Source organism: Bubalus bubalis, chromosome 20, assembly GCF_019923935.1.
Source record: "Bubalus bubalis isolate 160015118507 breed Murrah chromosome 20, NDDB_SH_1, whole genome shotgun sequence".
Lineage (NCBI taxonomy): Eukaryota > Metazoa > Chordata > Mammalia > Artiodactyla > Bovidae > Bubalus > Bubalus bubalis.
Genome location: NC_059176.1, coordinates 54,504,994 through 54,520,596, shown reverse-complemented (window position 1 = coordinate 54,520,596; position 15,603 = coordinate 54,504,994). Strand labels below are relative to the sequence as shown.

Genomic DNA, 15,603 nt, shown 5'->3' with positions numbered 1-15,603 from the left:
CTCAGCTATGTTCTGCTGAGAACCCTAACCTAGAACCACGTCTTATTAGCTTTGACAAAAAGACCTCTCAGCAATAAGAAGGCCTGGGCCAGTCTCAGGAGAAGTCTCCAGAACACTTGCATCAGAATAAAATAGGGAGACAAACTGGGAGAGTAGCATTGGCCTATATACACTACCGTGTGGGGGCCCAGATGGTGAAGAACCTGCCTGCAGTGCAGGAGACACGGGTTCGATCCCTGGCTTGGGAAGATCCCCTGGAGAAGGGATTGGCAGCCCACTCCAGTATTCATGCCTGGAGAATCCCATGGACAGAGGAGCCTGGTGGGCTACAGTCCATAGGGTCGCAAAGAGTCAGACAACTGAGCAACCAATGCTTTCACTTCTCATGTGTAAAACAGATAGCTAGCAGGAAGCTGCTATGAAGCACAGGAGCTCGGCTGGTGTTCTGTGATGACCTTGAGGGGTGGGATGTCGGGGGCGGGGGTGGGAGGGAGGCTCAAGAGGCAGGGGAGTTATGTATACATAAGGTTACACAGCAGAAACCAACACAACATTGTAAAGCAATTATACTCCAATTTTTAAAAGTTAAAATAAACTGACGTAAGTTAGGTACAAAAAAAAAAATGAATAAAATAAGAGGTTATTACAAAAGATGGGAGTTCTCTTCATTCCAACCTGCACCTCTTGAACTATAATCACCAAAGGAAGATGCCAGATTATTACACTTTAGGAAATGTGAGAATCCCTGATCAAGAAAGCCAAATTGTTTTCAACAGTTTTTCTTAGGGTTAAATTTGAATCGGCCTCCAAAAGCTACCACTGAACTCTTCCTACTTCTATGGAGAAATTGATCACTAAGCCTTTTGTTACAGGAAGATGACTCTGATTTCAAAAGTAATGTAATATGTATGCTGACTGTATTTACTCAGGAAAGCTATTCCTGGAGCCTGTCTCAGGTCTTTGCTCTTCTTAATATATCCTTCTCTTTAATACAGTAATGGGCTGGTGATGAGGCCTCCGGTGATATTTTAATGTTCTGCCAAAGGTGGGTGAGAAAGAAGGGCCATAAATCATAAAAGGTCTGACACCAACAGACCTTAAAATGTATCTCCAAGTGAGTTATAAAAAGCCAAAGTTATAAAAGGAGAGTTAAAAGGAGAAAAGGCCAAGGCATATTTTATGAGTCTTTTATATAAATCATCTCCTCCGATCTCTAATTTATATACTGAACTGGTCCAAGATGCTTCACTCAGGAGGTCTCAAAGGCTGAAAGAAAAGTTAACAGAAGTAGCTTGTGGAACCCTTCCTTTAAGGAAACAGAAGCCATTGGTGATCCAGAGCCTGGGGTGGAATTATTATTACAAACACTTTATTTCAGTTACCCTCAAGCCCAGTGCTTCATCCACCAGGTGATCTAAACTACGCCAAAAGTCGCACCTACGCAGTCACCATGATTTAGACTTGAATGGGCTCACACTCAAGAAACTCAAAACTAAAGAGGGAAACAAGAAAACTGGCAATTAAAATCTGGCGTGATAACTATCAAGCTCAGACATAAGTAGGACTCCCCTGGTGGTGCGGTGAATAAGAGTCCACCTGCCAACACAGCAGACACGGGTTCAGGCCCTGGTCCAGGAAGATTCCACCTGCCGGGGAGCCACCAAGCCCTCAGGCTACTACTGAGCCCGTGTGCCTGCAGCCTGTGCTCCACACAAGAGAGGCCACCGCGGTCAGAAGTTCATGCACAGGAAGGGTAGCCCCACTCGCCGCAACTAGAGAAAGACTATGAAGAAAAACAATGAAGACAGCGCCACCAGATATTAACTATTTTTAAAAAAAGCTTAGAGATAAGCTACAAGATCATTGCAAAAGGGTACTTATGATACAGTCAGGTACAGCATGATATTGGCTTTTCCTTAAGGATAAATAAAAGCTATCCAAGCCAAGACGCAGAGCAAGTGAATTCCAGGCAAAGGGAATAGCATATGCTAAGGCACAGAGGCATGATATATAATGTATACCCTTCAACTGACTTTTTCGTTAAGTGTAAAATTCTCTTTCACATCATTTATATCACCTTTCAGAGAGAAAATAAACAAAGGGTCTATTTTCCCAAGGCTCACACACACAGACCGTCCTACAATAAGCCTTCCACATACAGTGAAATAAAAGAGAAACTTTTTCAGGAAAGACCCAGAACTCTAATTTCTCACACATTATCTCATATCAGGTCCTAATCTGAGATGAAGCAAAGCCAGAATGAGAAAACTGTCCACGTCAGGGGAGTTCCTTGGCAGGCTAAGGCTTTGCCTTCCCTGGTCAGGGATCGAACCCACGTGAGGATCATGAGGCCATGGCCAAAAACCCAAAACATAAAACAGAAGCAATATTGTAATAAATTAATAAAGACTTTTAAGATGGTCCACATTAAAAAAAATCTTTAAGAAAAAAAGAAAATCACTTCAGAAAATATATGCTTGGGGCTCATTTTGCTTAAAGAATGAAGGAAACAGAGGGTCTTTTGTTTATAACTTCTATGCAACTTCTTAAATTCTCTGTATAACTCTAAATAACTTCTTAAATTCTCCACACATAGGCATCAGGCTTTAACTTCACCTCCGACACCACCTTTCAAAAAATGAAGAATACAGTTCAACTTTTAGCACTGTCATTAAAAGATTTCAGGCAAGTCTCTTCTCCTCTGCAGGCTTGTATTTTAAAATCATTAAAATAACATTATTGAGGAGATGACTTTTTCCAGCTCTAGTATTTGGTTTTATAAATGAGAGGTATCTTTACTATAAGTAGCCTGGGAAAGAAAGGAGTAGAGTGGAAATGGCCATCAAATGGTTGAAATACTATTTCATGGAGAAGCAGACGTATATGATGGGAAATACCGGCTCTGCATCTACCAAACAGACTCTCTAAGGACACGTCCTTGTGCCTCAGGGGATCTGCCAGTAAATCCAACTTACTCTCTCCATCTTCTCTTACACTTACGGCCACCTAAGTGCTGAAATCACCATATCTCACCCTGTCTCTTTACATGGATCCTAGAACATTTTTAAAAAGAGGGTATAACTGAAAAGGAGCAGGATACTATGGTCCTTGCCTCCCATGTCCTCAGCCTGCCTTTTGTCTGTGGAAAAACTTTAGCCAAAGAATAAGTTCCATCAGAGAAGTGAAAACACGCAGAAACAAAGGAAAACAGTCAAAGGAGACCAAGTAATAATAGTTTAGCCATTATGCATAGTCAGGGACTCTTAGCTCCCTCTCAAGGACTACTCTTAATATTCTGAGCCGTGTCCTGTGAGCTGACAGGACACAGCTCAGAACAGTGTCTGACACCCCCCACCAGGTGGAGAAGTTGACGGCATGAAGACCAGACTGTAGCCGTGATATCAGCTGTCACAATTCTAAGAATCAGCCTCAAAGAAATGGAAACAAACCAATCCTGGAACTGAAGATTAACTGCACTTAAAACGGTCAAGATACCACTGGTCAGACCCCTGATGACCAATTTCAAGGTGACTGTCAGCTGACTGTACTGTTTCTGCATATAGCCCCCTCCCTCCGTCTGTAAAAGCTCTTGCCCTCTGATTGTCAGTGGGGGGAGCATGGCCTTCAGACAGATGTCCACCTCCTCCCCTTGCCCCAACACTGAGTTGCCGGCATCCAAAAGAAAGCAAACTTTCCTTTCCGCCAACCTGGCCTCTGTATTGGCTTTTGAACAGTGAGCAGCCAGACCCCACTTTTGGTTACATAACCTTGGTGTGTGTGTGTGTGTGTGTGTGTTAGTCGCTCAGACGTGTCCCACTCTTTGTGATCCCATGGACTGTAGCCCACCAGGCTCCTCTGTCCATGGAATTCTTCAGGCAAGAATACTGGAGTGGGTAGCCATTCCCTACTCCAGGGGATCTTTCAGACCCAGGGATCGAACCTGGGTCTCCTGCATTGGGGGCAGATTCTTTTTGGTCTGAGCCACCATGGCTCAGCCACATAACACCAAATAACCTTGATACCAAAGATCAATAAGAATAGTAGAAGGAAAATATGCACCAATCTCATTACATGCAAAAATCCTAAATAGAACATAAGTACTTCTGTGTGTGTGTGTGCATGTGTGTGTGTGTGTGTGTGTGTGTGTTAGTCGCACACACACGTGTGCTCAGTCGTGTCCAACTCTGCAACCCCAGGGACTGTAGCCCGCCAGGGCTCCTCTGTCCGTGAGACTTTCCAGGCAAGAATTCTGGGGTGGGTTGCCATTTCTTACTCCAGGGGACCTTCCGGACCCAGGGATCAAACCCACATCTCTTTCATCTCCTGTATTGGCAGGCAGAGTCTTTACAACTAGTGCCACTTGGACTTCAGCAAATGCACCCATCGCTATGGTACCATGCAGACTATTTCCACTGTGCTCTGCTTATTTATCCATACTTCCCTCTCCCCTAACCTCTGGCAACCACTGATTTGCATACTTTTGCCTTTTTCGGGATGACATACAGTTGAAATCATAAGGATGCAGCCTTTTTAGTGAGGTTTCTTTCACTTAGGAACATGCATTTAGGGTTCTCAACGTCTTTTTATGACTTGATCCCTTACTTCTTTGGCACTAAATAATATTCCAGGGCCAGTATGTACCACAGTTGATTTATCCATTCACCTACTCAGGGACATCTTGGATCATTGCTAGAAAATAGGGTAGTTCTGGCAGATGGTATATGGGACACCTCTGTGGCTTTCTTTCAATTTCACTGTGAACCTAAACAGCTCTGAAAATAGTCTTAACAAAATAATAAGTTGAAACCCAATCTGAAATATTTGCACAATTTTTTGTAGAAAATAAAAAATAAAGGACATGTGTGTTGCCGCCACATTTTAACAGTTATGAATAAAACGGCTATAAACATCTAAGCAACACAAAAAAGAATATTAGTAAATCAAATTTGTCAATGTATTGCCATTTTAAAAAATTCACATGGAATGATCAAGATATATCCCAGGAATTAAGTACAGTTGAATATCCAGAAACAATATTACTTTAATCTATCATATTAATAGGTCCAAGGAGAAAGCCATATGATTGTCATAATAGATGCAGAAAAGCATGTGACAGATTCAGTATGCTTTCATGATAAACACTCTCAGCATACCTAAAAGAGAATTTCCTTAACTTTATAAAGAAGACCAATCAAAAACATAGCAAGTATCATACTTCAAAGGAAGACACCCAAATTACCCCCACTGAAGTCAGGATACCCATTAGCACTGACATTATAAGCAACACAATACTGTACATCAAGTACACCTCAATTAAAAATATTTACAATAAAAGAAGTAAATGGCCTAAAAATAACAACAAAAAAAAACTAATTGCAAAATTTATAGTATGAGAATTATACATTCACATCTATAACAAAGCGTGATATTTACCTAAAATTTAAAGCACACAAAAGAATGCTGTACAGTGTTTACAGATACATAAATATATGGGAAAGTATAAAAACACACATGCATGTAAAACACTGAATTTATGACCGTGGTGATCATTACTCCTTAGGAGGAAGAAAAACAACATCAAAAAGAGCAACCAAGTGAGCGGTTTAATCTATACTAAAATCTGAAGTCAGTGTGAAAGTCGCTCAGTCGTGTCTAACTCTTTGTGAACCCATGGACTATATAGCACATGGAATTCTCCAGACCAGAATACAGGAGCAGGTAGCTTTTCCCTTCTCCAGGGGATCTTCCCAACCCATGGGTTGAACCTAGGTCTCCCACATTACAGATGGAATCTTTACCAGCTGAGCCACAAGGGAAGCCCACTGGAGTGAGTAGCCTACCCCTTCTCTAGGGCATCTTCCCACCCCAGGGATTGAACCCAAGTCTCCCGCATTGCAGGTGGATTCTTTACCAGCTGAGCCACCAGGGAAGCCCGAAGTCAGTGCATCACAGTTTATGATTTTACAAAGCTAATAAATAGGGTTGCTCTGAATAGAGTTGTTGTGTTATTCTCTACTCTTTGTATATTTGATATATTTCATGATGTAATAAAAAAGAAAAGAAAGGAGACAAAACAATTGTTATTGGCAGATGACAGGGCTGTTAGAACTAATAAAAGAGCTCAGCTCAAACATCACCAGACCAACAGGATTTCTGTTGATCAGCAATAATAACCTGGGTAAAGGTCTAATGGAAGAACAGCCACCCCGTTTTTAGTAGCTATTTAGTTGTAAATGGGCTTCCCACGTGGTTCAGTGGGTAAAAATCTGCCTGCAATGCAGGAGATGCAGGTTTGATTCCTGGAGAGGGAAGATCCCCTGGAGGAGGCCATGGTAACCCATTCCAGTATCCTTGCCTGGGGAATCGCATTGGACAGAGAAGCCTGGAGGGCTACAGTCCATAGGCCCACACAGAATTGGACATGACGGAAGCAATGGACTACGCACGCATGCACAGTTGTAAAATATTCAGGAAGAAGCTCTATAAGAACTGTGCACAACCTAGATTAAATTTCTAAATTATGCTGAGGTATTTTAGTAGTGGGCTTCCCTGTTGGCTCTGTAGTAAAGAAGACATGGGTTTGATCCCTGGGTCAGGAAGATGCCTTGGAGAAGGAAATGGCAACACACCCAGTATTCCTGTGGGGGAAATGCCATGGACAGAGGATCCTGGTGGGCTACAGTCCATGGGGTCGCAAAAGAGTCAGACACGACTTAGCAACTAAAGAACAACAATAATTTCAGCAACCCTGAAGCATGATGGACATTTTATCTCAATATTATGACTTTCTGATGTGCAATCATAGGCTTACACAGGTCAGAGAGGGTTCAGCTAGTCACTGACCCATCAAGGCTTGGAACCTAGACCCCCAAGTCTTGGCTACTTCCTCAGACCTGAAGCCAGAAGGTACGTTTAACACATTTCCCACCCTTGGCAGCTTCATGGGGCGTTACTGCCCTGAAACACACCCACTGCAGATGAAGAAAATTTTTACTGATGCCTCACTAAAAAAAGCTTTTAACTGTGTGGGTAGCATGTCACTATGATGCATGAAATCAACCTTCTCTCTTCTAGATTGACTTTCTTTCTCTTTGCTATCCCTGCTAAAAGTAATCTTCTTCATGTGTGGTAGCTAATAAAGTAAATAATTTTACCTAAAATTTTAATCAGCAAAGTGTGGCTAAAGTCAAACAGGGACTACTGGTAAGAGTGGGGACAATGCTAAGGAATGTGAAGAATTTAACTTCTCAAAAGAGACTCACGATTCCCACAGGTGAGGTGTTTTCTGGTTTGTGACCAGCAGATGGCAGCATAACTCAAGAAAAACAAACAAACCCACGTTCCATTCCTTAGTATCAAAGGTTCCTAATCTTTTTTGAATTGTGGTGCTGGAGAAGACTCTTGAGAGTCCCTTGAACAGCAATGAAATCAAACCAGTCAATCCTTAAAGGAAATCAATCCTGAATATTCATTGGAAGGACTGATTCTGAAACTGAAGCTCCAATACCTTGGCCACCTGATGCAAAGAGCTGACTCACTGGAAAAGACCCTGATGCTGGGAAAGATTGAAGGCAGGAGAAGGGGATGGCAGAGGATGAGATGGTTAAATGGTCTCACGGACTCGATGGACATGAGTTTGAGCCAACTCCGAGAGATCGTGAAGGACAGAGAAGCCTGATGTGCTGCAGTTCACGGGGTCACAAAGAGTCAGACACGACTTAGTGACTGAACAACAACATATGAGATTATCTAAGAAATAATCAGCCTTGTTATCATGGTCATCACCATCGCCATTATAGTAACACCACAACAGAGTGTCACTGAACAAAGGCAACTTCACAGATGAAGTCTCTTTTAATGAATTTGTCTCTGCACAGAATAACATCATATCAGAGGGACATCTAGCCATCTATAACATCCCTTACCTTTCAACACTTCCAAAGCATTCTAATAAAGAAGGGCAACATTTCTTCTTTTTTTTGGTGGCGTGGGGGGCGTCGCTGTGCTGGGTCTTCCTGCAAATCACAGGCTTTTTTTTTTCCCTCTATGCTTAATTGCCTCAGGGCATGTGGGATCTTACTTCCTGGAACAGGGATCAAACCTGAGTCCCCTGCATTGGAAGGAGGATTCTTAACTGCTGGATCACCAGGGAAGTCCCAAGAAGGGCAACATCTCTTCCTTGGCAATGCCAATGCAAGACCTCTGGGTTTATACTGAAGAGCCCTGACAGTGAGAAATCCCAGCAGGGATTACCATCCACCACCAACCATCAGCCTGGGAACTGCCATCCTTGGAGTGGCCACTCTCAGCAGATTCTAGTGACCCAAGTGTCCCCAGCGAAGGCGTGTGCACACGTGGGCATGTAAACGTGGAGATGTTTGTGACTGAGCCTCGGCATTTTAAAACATCATCTGAAAATCTGAATTCCATGTCTACTGATAGTCATGCCTAACTTTCCTTCCTCAAAGGCCTTATATTTATAGAAATAACATTGATCTTTTCATGTCACACTTTCTTTCTCATTCTAAATAACAGAGAACATTTGTTAAGGTCTGGCCAGTAACATACGGACTAGACGGCCCAAGGCCCCCGCCTTGGACTTCATCCAGACTCGTACCTCTTTCCCACAGCAGCTAAGAGTCAATGGGCACAGCCACTTGGACACATAGCTGGGTGTGGGCTGGAAAAGTAGAACTGGCATTGGAGGAGAGAATCCCTGGTGAGAACTCTTGCACAGGTGCATGAATAAGGGGCAGCGTCTATCACCGACACTGAACTGCCTGGGCTGTGAGGTTTCTGGTGTAGCCCTCCCCTGACCCAGTGAGCTTGCTAAGGATAATTCAAGATGGCTAACAGCAGAGGTAGAGATGCTCAGCTTAGAGGATCACGTGGCTTGGAGGGAACTTTGTGCTGTCCTGACCCATTTGGGGCCATTGGAGGCAACCTCAAGGAGGCATTCCTAAAGCTCAAAGGTCTGGACTATCCATCTCAGTGTTCCAGGAGTAGAAAGAGGAGGGGTCAAACAGACTGAAGACGAGGTCTGTCTGCGAGCTCGCTGTTGTGTCCAACTCTTTGCAACCCTATGGACTATGTAGCCTGCCAGGCTCCTCTGTCCATGGGATTCTCCAGGCAAGAATACTGGAGTGGGTTGCCATTTCCTTCTCCAGGGGATCTTCCTGACCTAGGGATCACCCTTCTCTCCTGTGTCTCCTGCACTGCAGATGGATTCTTTACCACTGAGCCAGCAGGGAAGCCCTGAAGAGGATATGGGCAGGACTTTTTTAACACTGTTCTAGTTTTTTTTCTCCAAAGGACAACAACACTCTTGATGGCAAAGGGCCATGCCGATAGACACTTGGAGGTCGGATCTTCCTGACCCAGGGATCAAACCCACATCTCCTGCATTCCAGGAGGATTCTTTACCCACTGAGCCGTCGGGGAAGCTAATAATAGGTGAAAGAATATCATAAATTAGTGTCATATTAGCCTTGGGCTTGCTGCTGACAAGGCATCCAGAATCAAAGAAAAAGCTCAACAGTCAGGCTGTAAGCTTTGGGCCCTCCAAAAGTTTGGCCCCAGAGGGCCAAACCTCTGGGCCCTCCCTCCCAACAGGCATCATTGAGAGGCTCTCTGTGCATCACCAATAAACGTGTGAGGTCTCAGACAAGACAGTCTGGTTGACCCTCCTTGATCAATCAACCCTAGCCAGGATGATGGGGGACAGCACGGTATAGACAGCGCCACCAGGGGGCACTGTCGAGTCTCTGGCAGCCTAGGCAAAGTGTGATATTTATCAGTCTCAGAGCTCAATCCCCACCATATTGAATTCTTATCTGGCCAATGCCTCCCTCCCCAAGACAGTACCCACACACACTCCTCTTGATCTAAGGAAAGTCCATGGTCCTGCACTTACTTGTCATTCACAAGTTTCCCGTGTTGGTGAATCTGATTTTCCATCGTGAAGTTGATTGTGACACCGTACACGTGCTCGTCGTGAAACACCTTCATTTTGGACTTGTACGCTTCATCTTGAAAATACCGGATCATGTCAGGGAACCAAACTGTCAGTCCATAGTAACTGTAATAGAGAAGAAAGAATATTGGAGCAGCAACACCATCAGAGTCTGCATTTCTGATATGATGTAAATCAAGCCCATTTTAAATGAGTCCATATGGTTCACTAGAAAATACAACTTATATAAGTAGACCTAATGGAAAACAAGTCACAATAGTCTCTATAGATGCCAAAAAGGCACTTGATAAAAAAACAACATGCATTCTTGATTAAAACGCCAATAGATTAGAAATTCATGTGTGCTTCCTTAGCATGTAAAAATACATATAGTGCTGGTGATTTAGTTGCTAAGTTGTGTCTGACTCTTGCGACTCCATGGACTTAGCCCACCAGGCTCCTCGGTCCATGGGATTGCCCAGGCAAGAATACTGGAGTGGATTGCCATGTCCTCTCCAGGGGATCTTCCTGACCCACAGATCAAACCCAGGTCTCCAGCCTTGCAGGCAGAGTCTTTACTGAGCCACCAGGGAAGCCCAAAATATATATAAATGTATCTCAACTCAAAAGGAAGGATCTTCTGATGGGGAGAACACTGTGGTCACTCCCACTAACATAAGAAATAAGACCAGGATACACATATCCTCACTACTATTTAACACTATGTTGTAGTGTTCGCTAACTCAGTTAATTAAGTTAGTCTTAACTAACTCAGCTACATAAGGAAAAAAACAGGAATATAAAATTACAAAGCAAACAGTCAAACTATATTTGCAGATGGCATTTTATACCTAAAATCTCAACATCACCAACTCAAAAAAATGGCCATGAAACATACAAAAATGATGCTCCATCCCACTCATAACCTGAAAAGTGAAAATTAAAACCATACTGTGTTATCATTCTCACCCACCAGACTCAAAACCTTGAAGTTTGCAAAAACTCTGCTGGTGAGGCTGCAGGTAAGCAGGTGCTCTTATGCACTGCTGGGAAGAGGACAGCATTTTGCAATACCATCTTGAGGCGAATTGGTCAGTGCCTACAACAATTACTGATGGATTTATCGCCTTTTGACTCCATAATTCTATTTCTAGGAATCTATTCCACTGATTTGGAGAAGGCAATGACAACCCACTCCAGTACTCTTGCCTGGAGAATACCATGGAGGGAGGAGCCTGGTAGGCTACAGTCCATGGGGTCGCAAAGAGTCAGACACGACTGAGCGATTTCACTTCACTATTCCACTGATTAACTTGTCCAATACAAAGGAGCCCACAAAGAGTGACTCACTCTGGCACTGTTTACAACAACAAATGTCTGAAAACTTCCCAACAATCTGGGAACAGGGTCCCGGTTGAATAAAGTGTAGAGTTGTACTGTGGAGAGCTATGCACACATTCTATGCTACTGTAAAAAAAGAATGTAAATCTCTATCTAGCGGTATGAGAGAGCTCCAGAATATATTGTTGAATGCAAAAAGGAAATGCAAAACTGCTTTCTTGAAGTTCCTTCTCATAAGAAAACAATAAAGAAATTTGTAAATATACATATATTTGCTTAAATTTACAAAAAGAAATACTAGAATGATAAATAGAAAAATAAAAGATAATTACATAGAGGACACAGAATAGAGTAAATAGAGGGGGAAGGAAGGGAGACCAGATCTCTCTGAGGTTCCAACACTGGAAAGTCATTACCTCCTTGACAAAATTAAATTAGACCTAAGGAAATCTCTTAAAACTTTCAGTGAGTTGGATCCAAGGGTCTACCATTTTAGCTTCTGGAATGTTCTGTGTTCTCGTCCAGCTTAGACGGGACAGGTGGACATGAGCAGTCTGCTTCTACATTTACCTGTTCGGTAAAGAGACTGTTTGGGCTCCATCAAGATCTATTGGAAGGCACTTGGTTAGATATTGGAAAAGGCAGGTCTTCCCACATTCCTCCCATAATCCAAGAGGTCATTAAAGCCAAATGAATTCCCTGGGTTGAGGGGAATGAGTCTTTGGCCATGGGCGATGGTGAACAAAATAACTTCATAGATGAAAGTTTAAAATCTCACCAAAAGATTTTAGTTGATAATAGCAATTTATTGAGCACTTACTGATGTGCCAGAAACAACTGCACTTTATCCGTACAATGAAACAGCCTCTTAACACTATAAATGGGCCCCAAAACTCGCACGGAAAGAAGGGTCATGTTATCTGGAGGTGAATAAAATGACTAGGGTGAGAGACTACTATTTAAGAGAGGAGCCGGCTAATCATCAATCACATTATATTTCATTTACTTTATTGCTGTGGATATTATTGCAAAGGTTCTCTGTTTTCTGCATTTAATATTCACAAGGACACAGACAGCTGCTGACCCAACATTCATTCCCTGCTTATTCCTTGGGAACAGGAAGTTGATTTTGTTTGGGTGTCAGTGCTCAGGAAAGCTAATGGTATCATCAGCTGAGAGGCAAATCCTGATTAGTCTGAAGTCATCGGGAAATCACATCCCGATCACCAGTGGCTAGTTTAGCCCTAAAGCATGTGACACACACATTTGGCTAATATAATGTCGGGGTGGGGAGAGTCTGCTGGCAGCTTCTGAGAAAGGTTTGAAGTGAAAGTGTTAGTCGCTCAGTCATGTCAGACTCTTTATGACCCCATGGATTGTAGCCCGCCAGGCTACTCTCTCCATGGGATTCTCCAGGCAAGAATACTGGAGTGGGTTGCCATTTCCTTCTCCAGGGGACCTTCCCGACCTGGGGATCGAACCCCAGGTCTCTTGTATTGCAGGCAAATTATTTAACATATGAGCCACCAGGGAAGATGAGAAAGGTCTCCTTGATGTTAAAAAGTGGAGCTCAGGGACTTCCCTGTTGGTCTAGTGGCTAAGACTCCACATCCTCCAAAGGCAGGGGTCCAGGTCAGGTAACTAGATACCACACACCATAACTAAGACTTTCCAAGCCTCATCTAAAAAAATAATAATAATAATAATCCCCCATGCAGCAGCTAAAGATTCTGCATGCTATAATGAAGGTCAAAGATTCCACATGCAGTAACCAAGACCCAGCAGGACCAAGTAAAAAGAAAACTATTTTTAAAAAGTCAATCTCAGAGAAAGGCAGCCTCTTCCTTGGGACACTTTTCCATGTCCGAGAATGCCAAGAGCAGTTGCAGACATCTTGCTAGCAGATAAGAACTAGCCTGAGGCTGAATCCCCACCTGGAGGCTGCCTCTCCATGGAATTCTTGTTACAAAGGATCAGAAATTTCCTTGTTGTAGAAGCCACTAGAGTGGGTTGCCTGTCATAGCCAAAAGCATCCAATCTGACACAGACTCTATATGAATTAGAACCAACAGTAACCCTCAACATACAGATGAGACATGAGAAGCACAAGAAAATTAATGAACTTTTTGTTCAGTTGCTAAGTTGGGTCTGACTCTTTGCAGCCCCATGGACTGCAGCACACCAGGCCTCCCTGTCCATCACCAACTCCCGGAGCTTGCTCAAACTTGTGTCCATCGAGTCGGTAATGCCATCCAACCATCTCGTCCTCTGTCATCCCCTTCTCCTCCTGCCTTCAATCTTTCCCAGCATCAGGGTCTTTTCCAATGAGTCAGCTCTTCACATCAGGTGGCCAAAGTGTTGGAGCTTCAGCTTCAGCATCTGTCCTTCTAATGAATATTCAGGGTTGATTTCCTTTAGGACTGACTGGTTTGATCTCCCTGCTGTCCAAGGGACTCTCAAGAGTCTTCTCCAGCACTACACTGTCTACGTTTGTCATAGCTTTTTATTAATTAATGAACTTAAGGAAGACAGAACTTACCTTAAAGCCATGGTAAACCAGACCACGGCCAGAATCAGCGTGTTCATCCTGTAGGGGCCCATCACACAGTACAGAGCATTTTCCCAGACCTATAACCCACAGCAGAGATGGGTGGTTAAAGGCAGAAACTTGTGACTTGGAAGAACTCCTTTTTAAGATTCTCTATTAAATTGCCTAGGAACCCATGGGGAGAACAGGCAGCAATGTCTTCCAGAGGCAGCAATTCTGCTCAAGGAACAAGAAACCCTCTTCCGTTCTTATTAGCTGGTGTCATGCTCTAACAGTCCTGCAGCATCCATGAACACAATGATGCATGTGACCAAAAGCACAGTGAGTGGGGATATCAGGGTGCTGAGTAGCCTTGAGCTCTTCTCCCCACCAATGGGAATGGATGCTATTTCAAACATTGAACCACCCTGCACCAAGAAGGTTATCCAGGCTCAGTTGACTCTGGCCCTTGACTGCCTGAGTGTTTGACAGTTGGCTTGTCTCATAGGACCACTTCTCTAGAGAAATGGCCTTGCCCTTCATAAAGACTTTCTCAGAGATCACTTAAAGGGGTCCTTTCTTTCACTCCCTCCCTCCTTCCTACAGTTTATTTAAAGAGAAAGTGCCATTGGAGTGGCATATCAGCAAGAATTTTCACCTATCTAGGATTAGACTCCCAGCACTGTGGGACAAAAATTGATCCTGAAATGTCTCCCAAATATGGATTGAATTTTGGGCCAAGAGGAGGAACTGACAAGTGGAATACCGCCTGTCATACTGGTAAACAGAGGATGTCACCTTCATCAGTGACTTCAGCCATCACCAGAAGGCGAGCTGCTGAGCCCTGAGGGAACTCAGAAGGGAAAACAATACCTGCCTTTTAGCAGCCACCAGACTGCAGCCTCTCCCCATGGTGAGCCCTGAGGAAACTCAGGATGTGAAAACACAGGAAGGACATTGGCCCCAGATAGCTGAGGTGCATATAAAAGGAATAATTTCAGTGAGCCCAGACTTTTGCATCTTCCCAGGCATGGAAAAACACTAAATTCTTTAATGTGACATATCTAGTTTTCTTTCATTAACAGTAAACTTTTGACGGTCAGACTACCTGCCCTTTGTTGCAAAACTCCTATATATCTGGCTTCCACCGTCCTTGCCTCCTTGGATAGTTCTCTCAGAGTTACTTGAGCTGCTACCTCCTGGGCTTGAAGTCCTGAAAATTCCCACTGAATAAAACATAACTCTCAGACCAAAAGAAGAAGAAGATGCTAGAAAGAAAGGTGCTTTCTCGGACTAGACATTGTATCTACATTCAAAATCTCTGCCTTTGGAAAGAAAAGCAAAGAAAAGAAACTAAGGATTAGACAGTTTGTGGTTCAGGGGTCACAGGAGTTGGAGGTCGGTGTGGGCTAGGACCCAGATGTTGCTTCCTGCCCATCACTGTGCCTTGGGTTGACCAGCGTGTTCAAAATCTCTATTCCTCATCCACAGCTCACCATAGAGCCTCCCTCTCACCCACCCCAGGTCTCCAAACATACCTGCTTGAAAGTGGTCTTGAATCTGACTAACCAGCGTTGATACCAAGTTCCTGTTGAACTCTGGATCTCAATGAACTCATCCATTTGCTTGGGAGTTTTAATGTTGGAAACCTGTGAAGCAAAGACGGGCTAGAGAATCTCAACCTTACTTTGACTTTTCAATTTTTAGTTGACTGTAACTGACTTTATTAACTTCCTTAGGGCTAGAGGAGCTTTTGGTGACCCTCTAGTTCAGTAATTCTTAA

At 43.5% G+C, this 15,603-nt stretch overlaps 1 protein-coding gene across 3 annotated transcripts in view; it reads right to left on the bottom strand.

Annotated features, from left to right (window-relative positions):
• SV2B (synaptic vesicle glycoprotein 2B) overlaps positions 1-15,603 on the bottom strand; it is a 244,423-nt gene that overhangs the window by 21,336 nt on the left and 207,484 nt on the right. For all 3 annotated transcript variants that reach the window (XM_006065727.4, XM_006065726.4, XM_044932803.2), the window contains 3 exons: positions 15,359-15,469; positions 13,833-13,921; positions 9,914-10,078 (listed from right to left, as the gene is read on the bottom strand). In XM_006065727.4, coding sequence (XP_006065789.3) covers positions 9,914-10,078; positions 13,833-13,921; positions 15,359-15,469 — 365 coding nt within the window. The remainder of the gene's footprint in view (positions 1-9,913; positions 10,079-13,832; positions 13,922-15,358; positions 15,470-15,603) is intronic.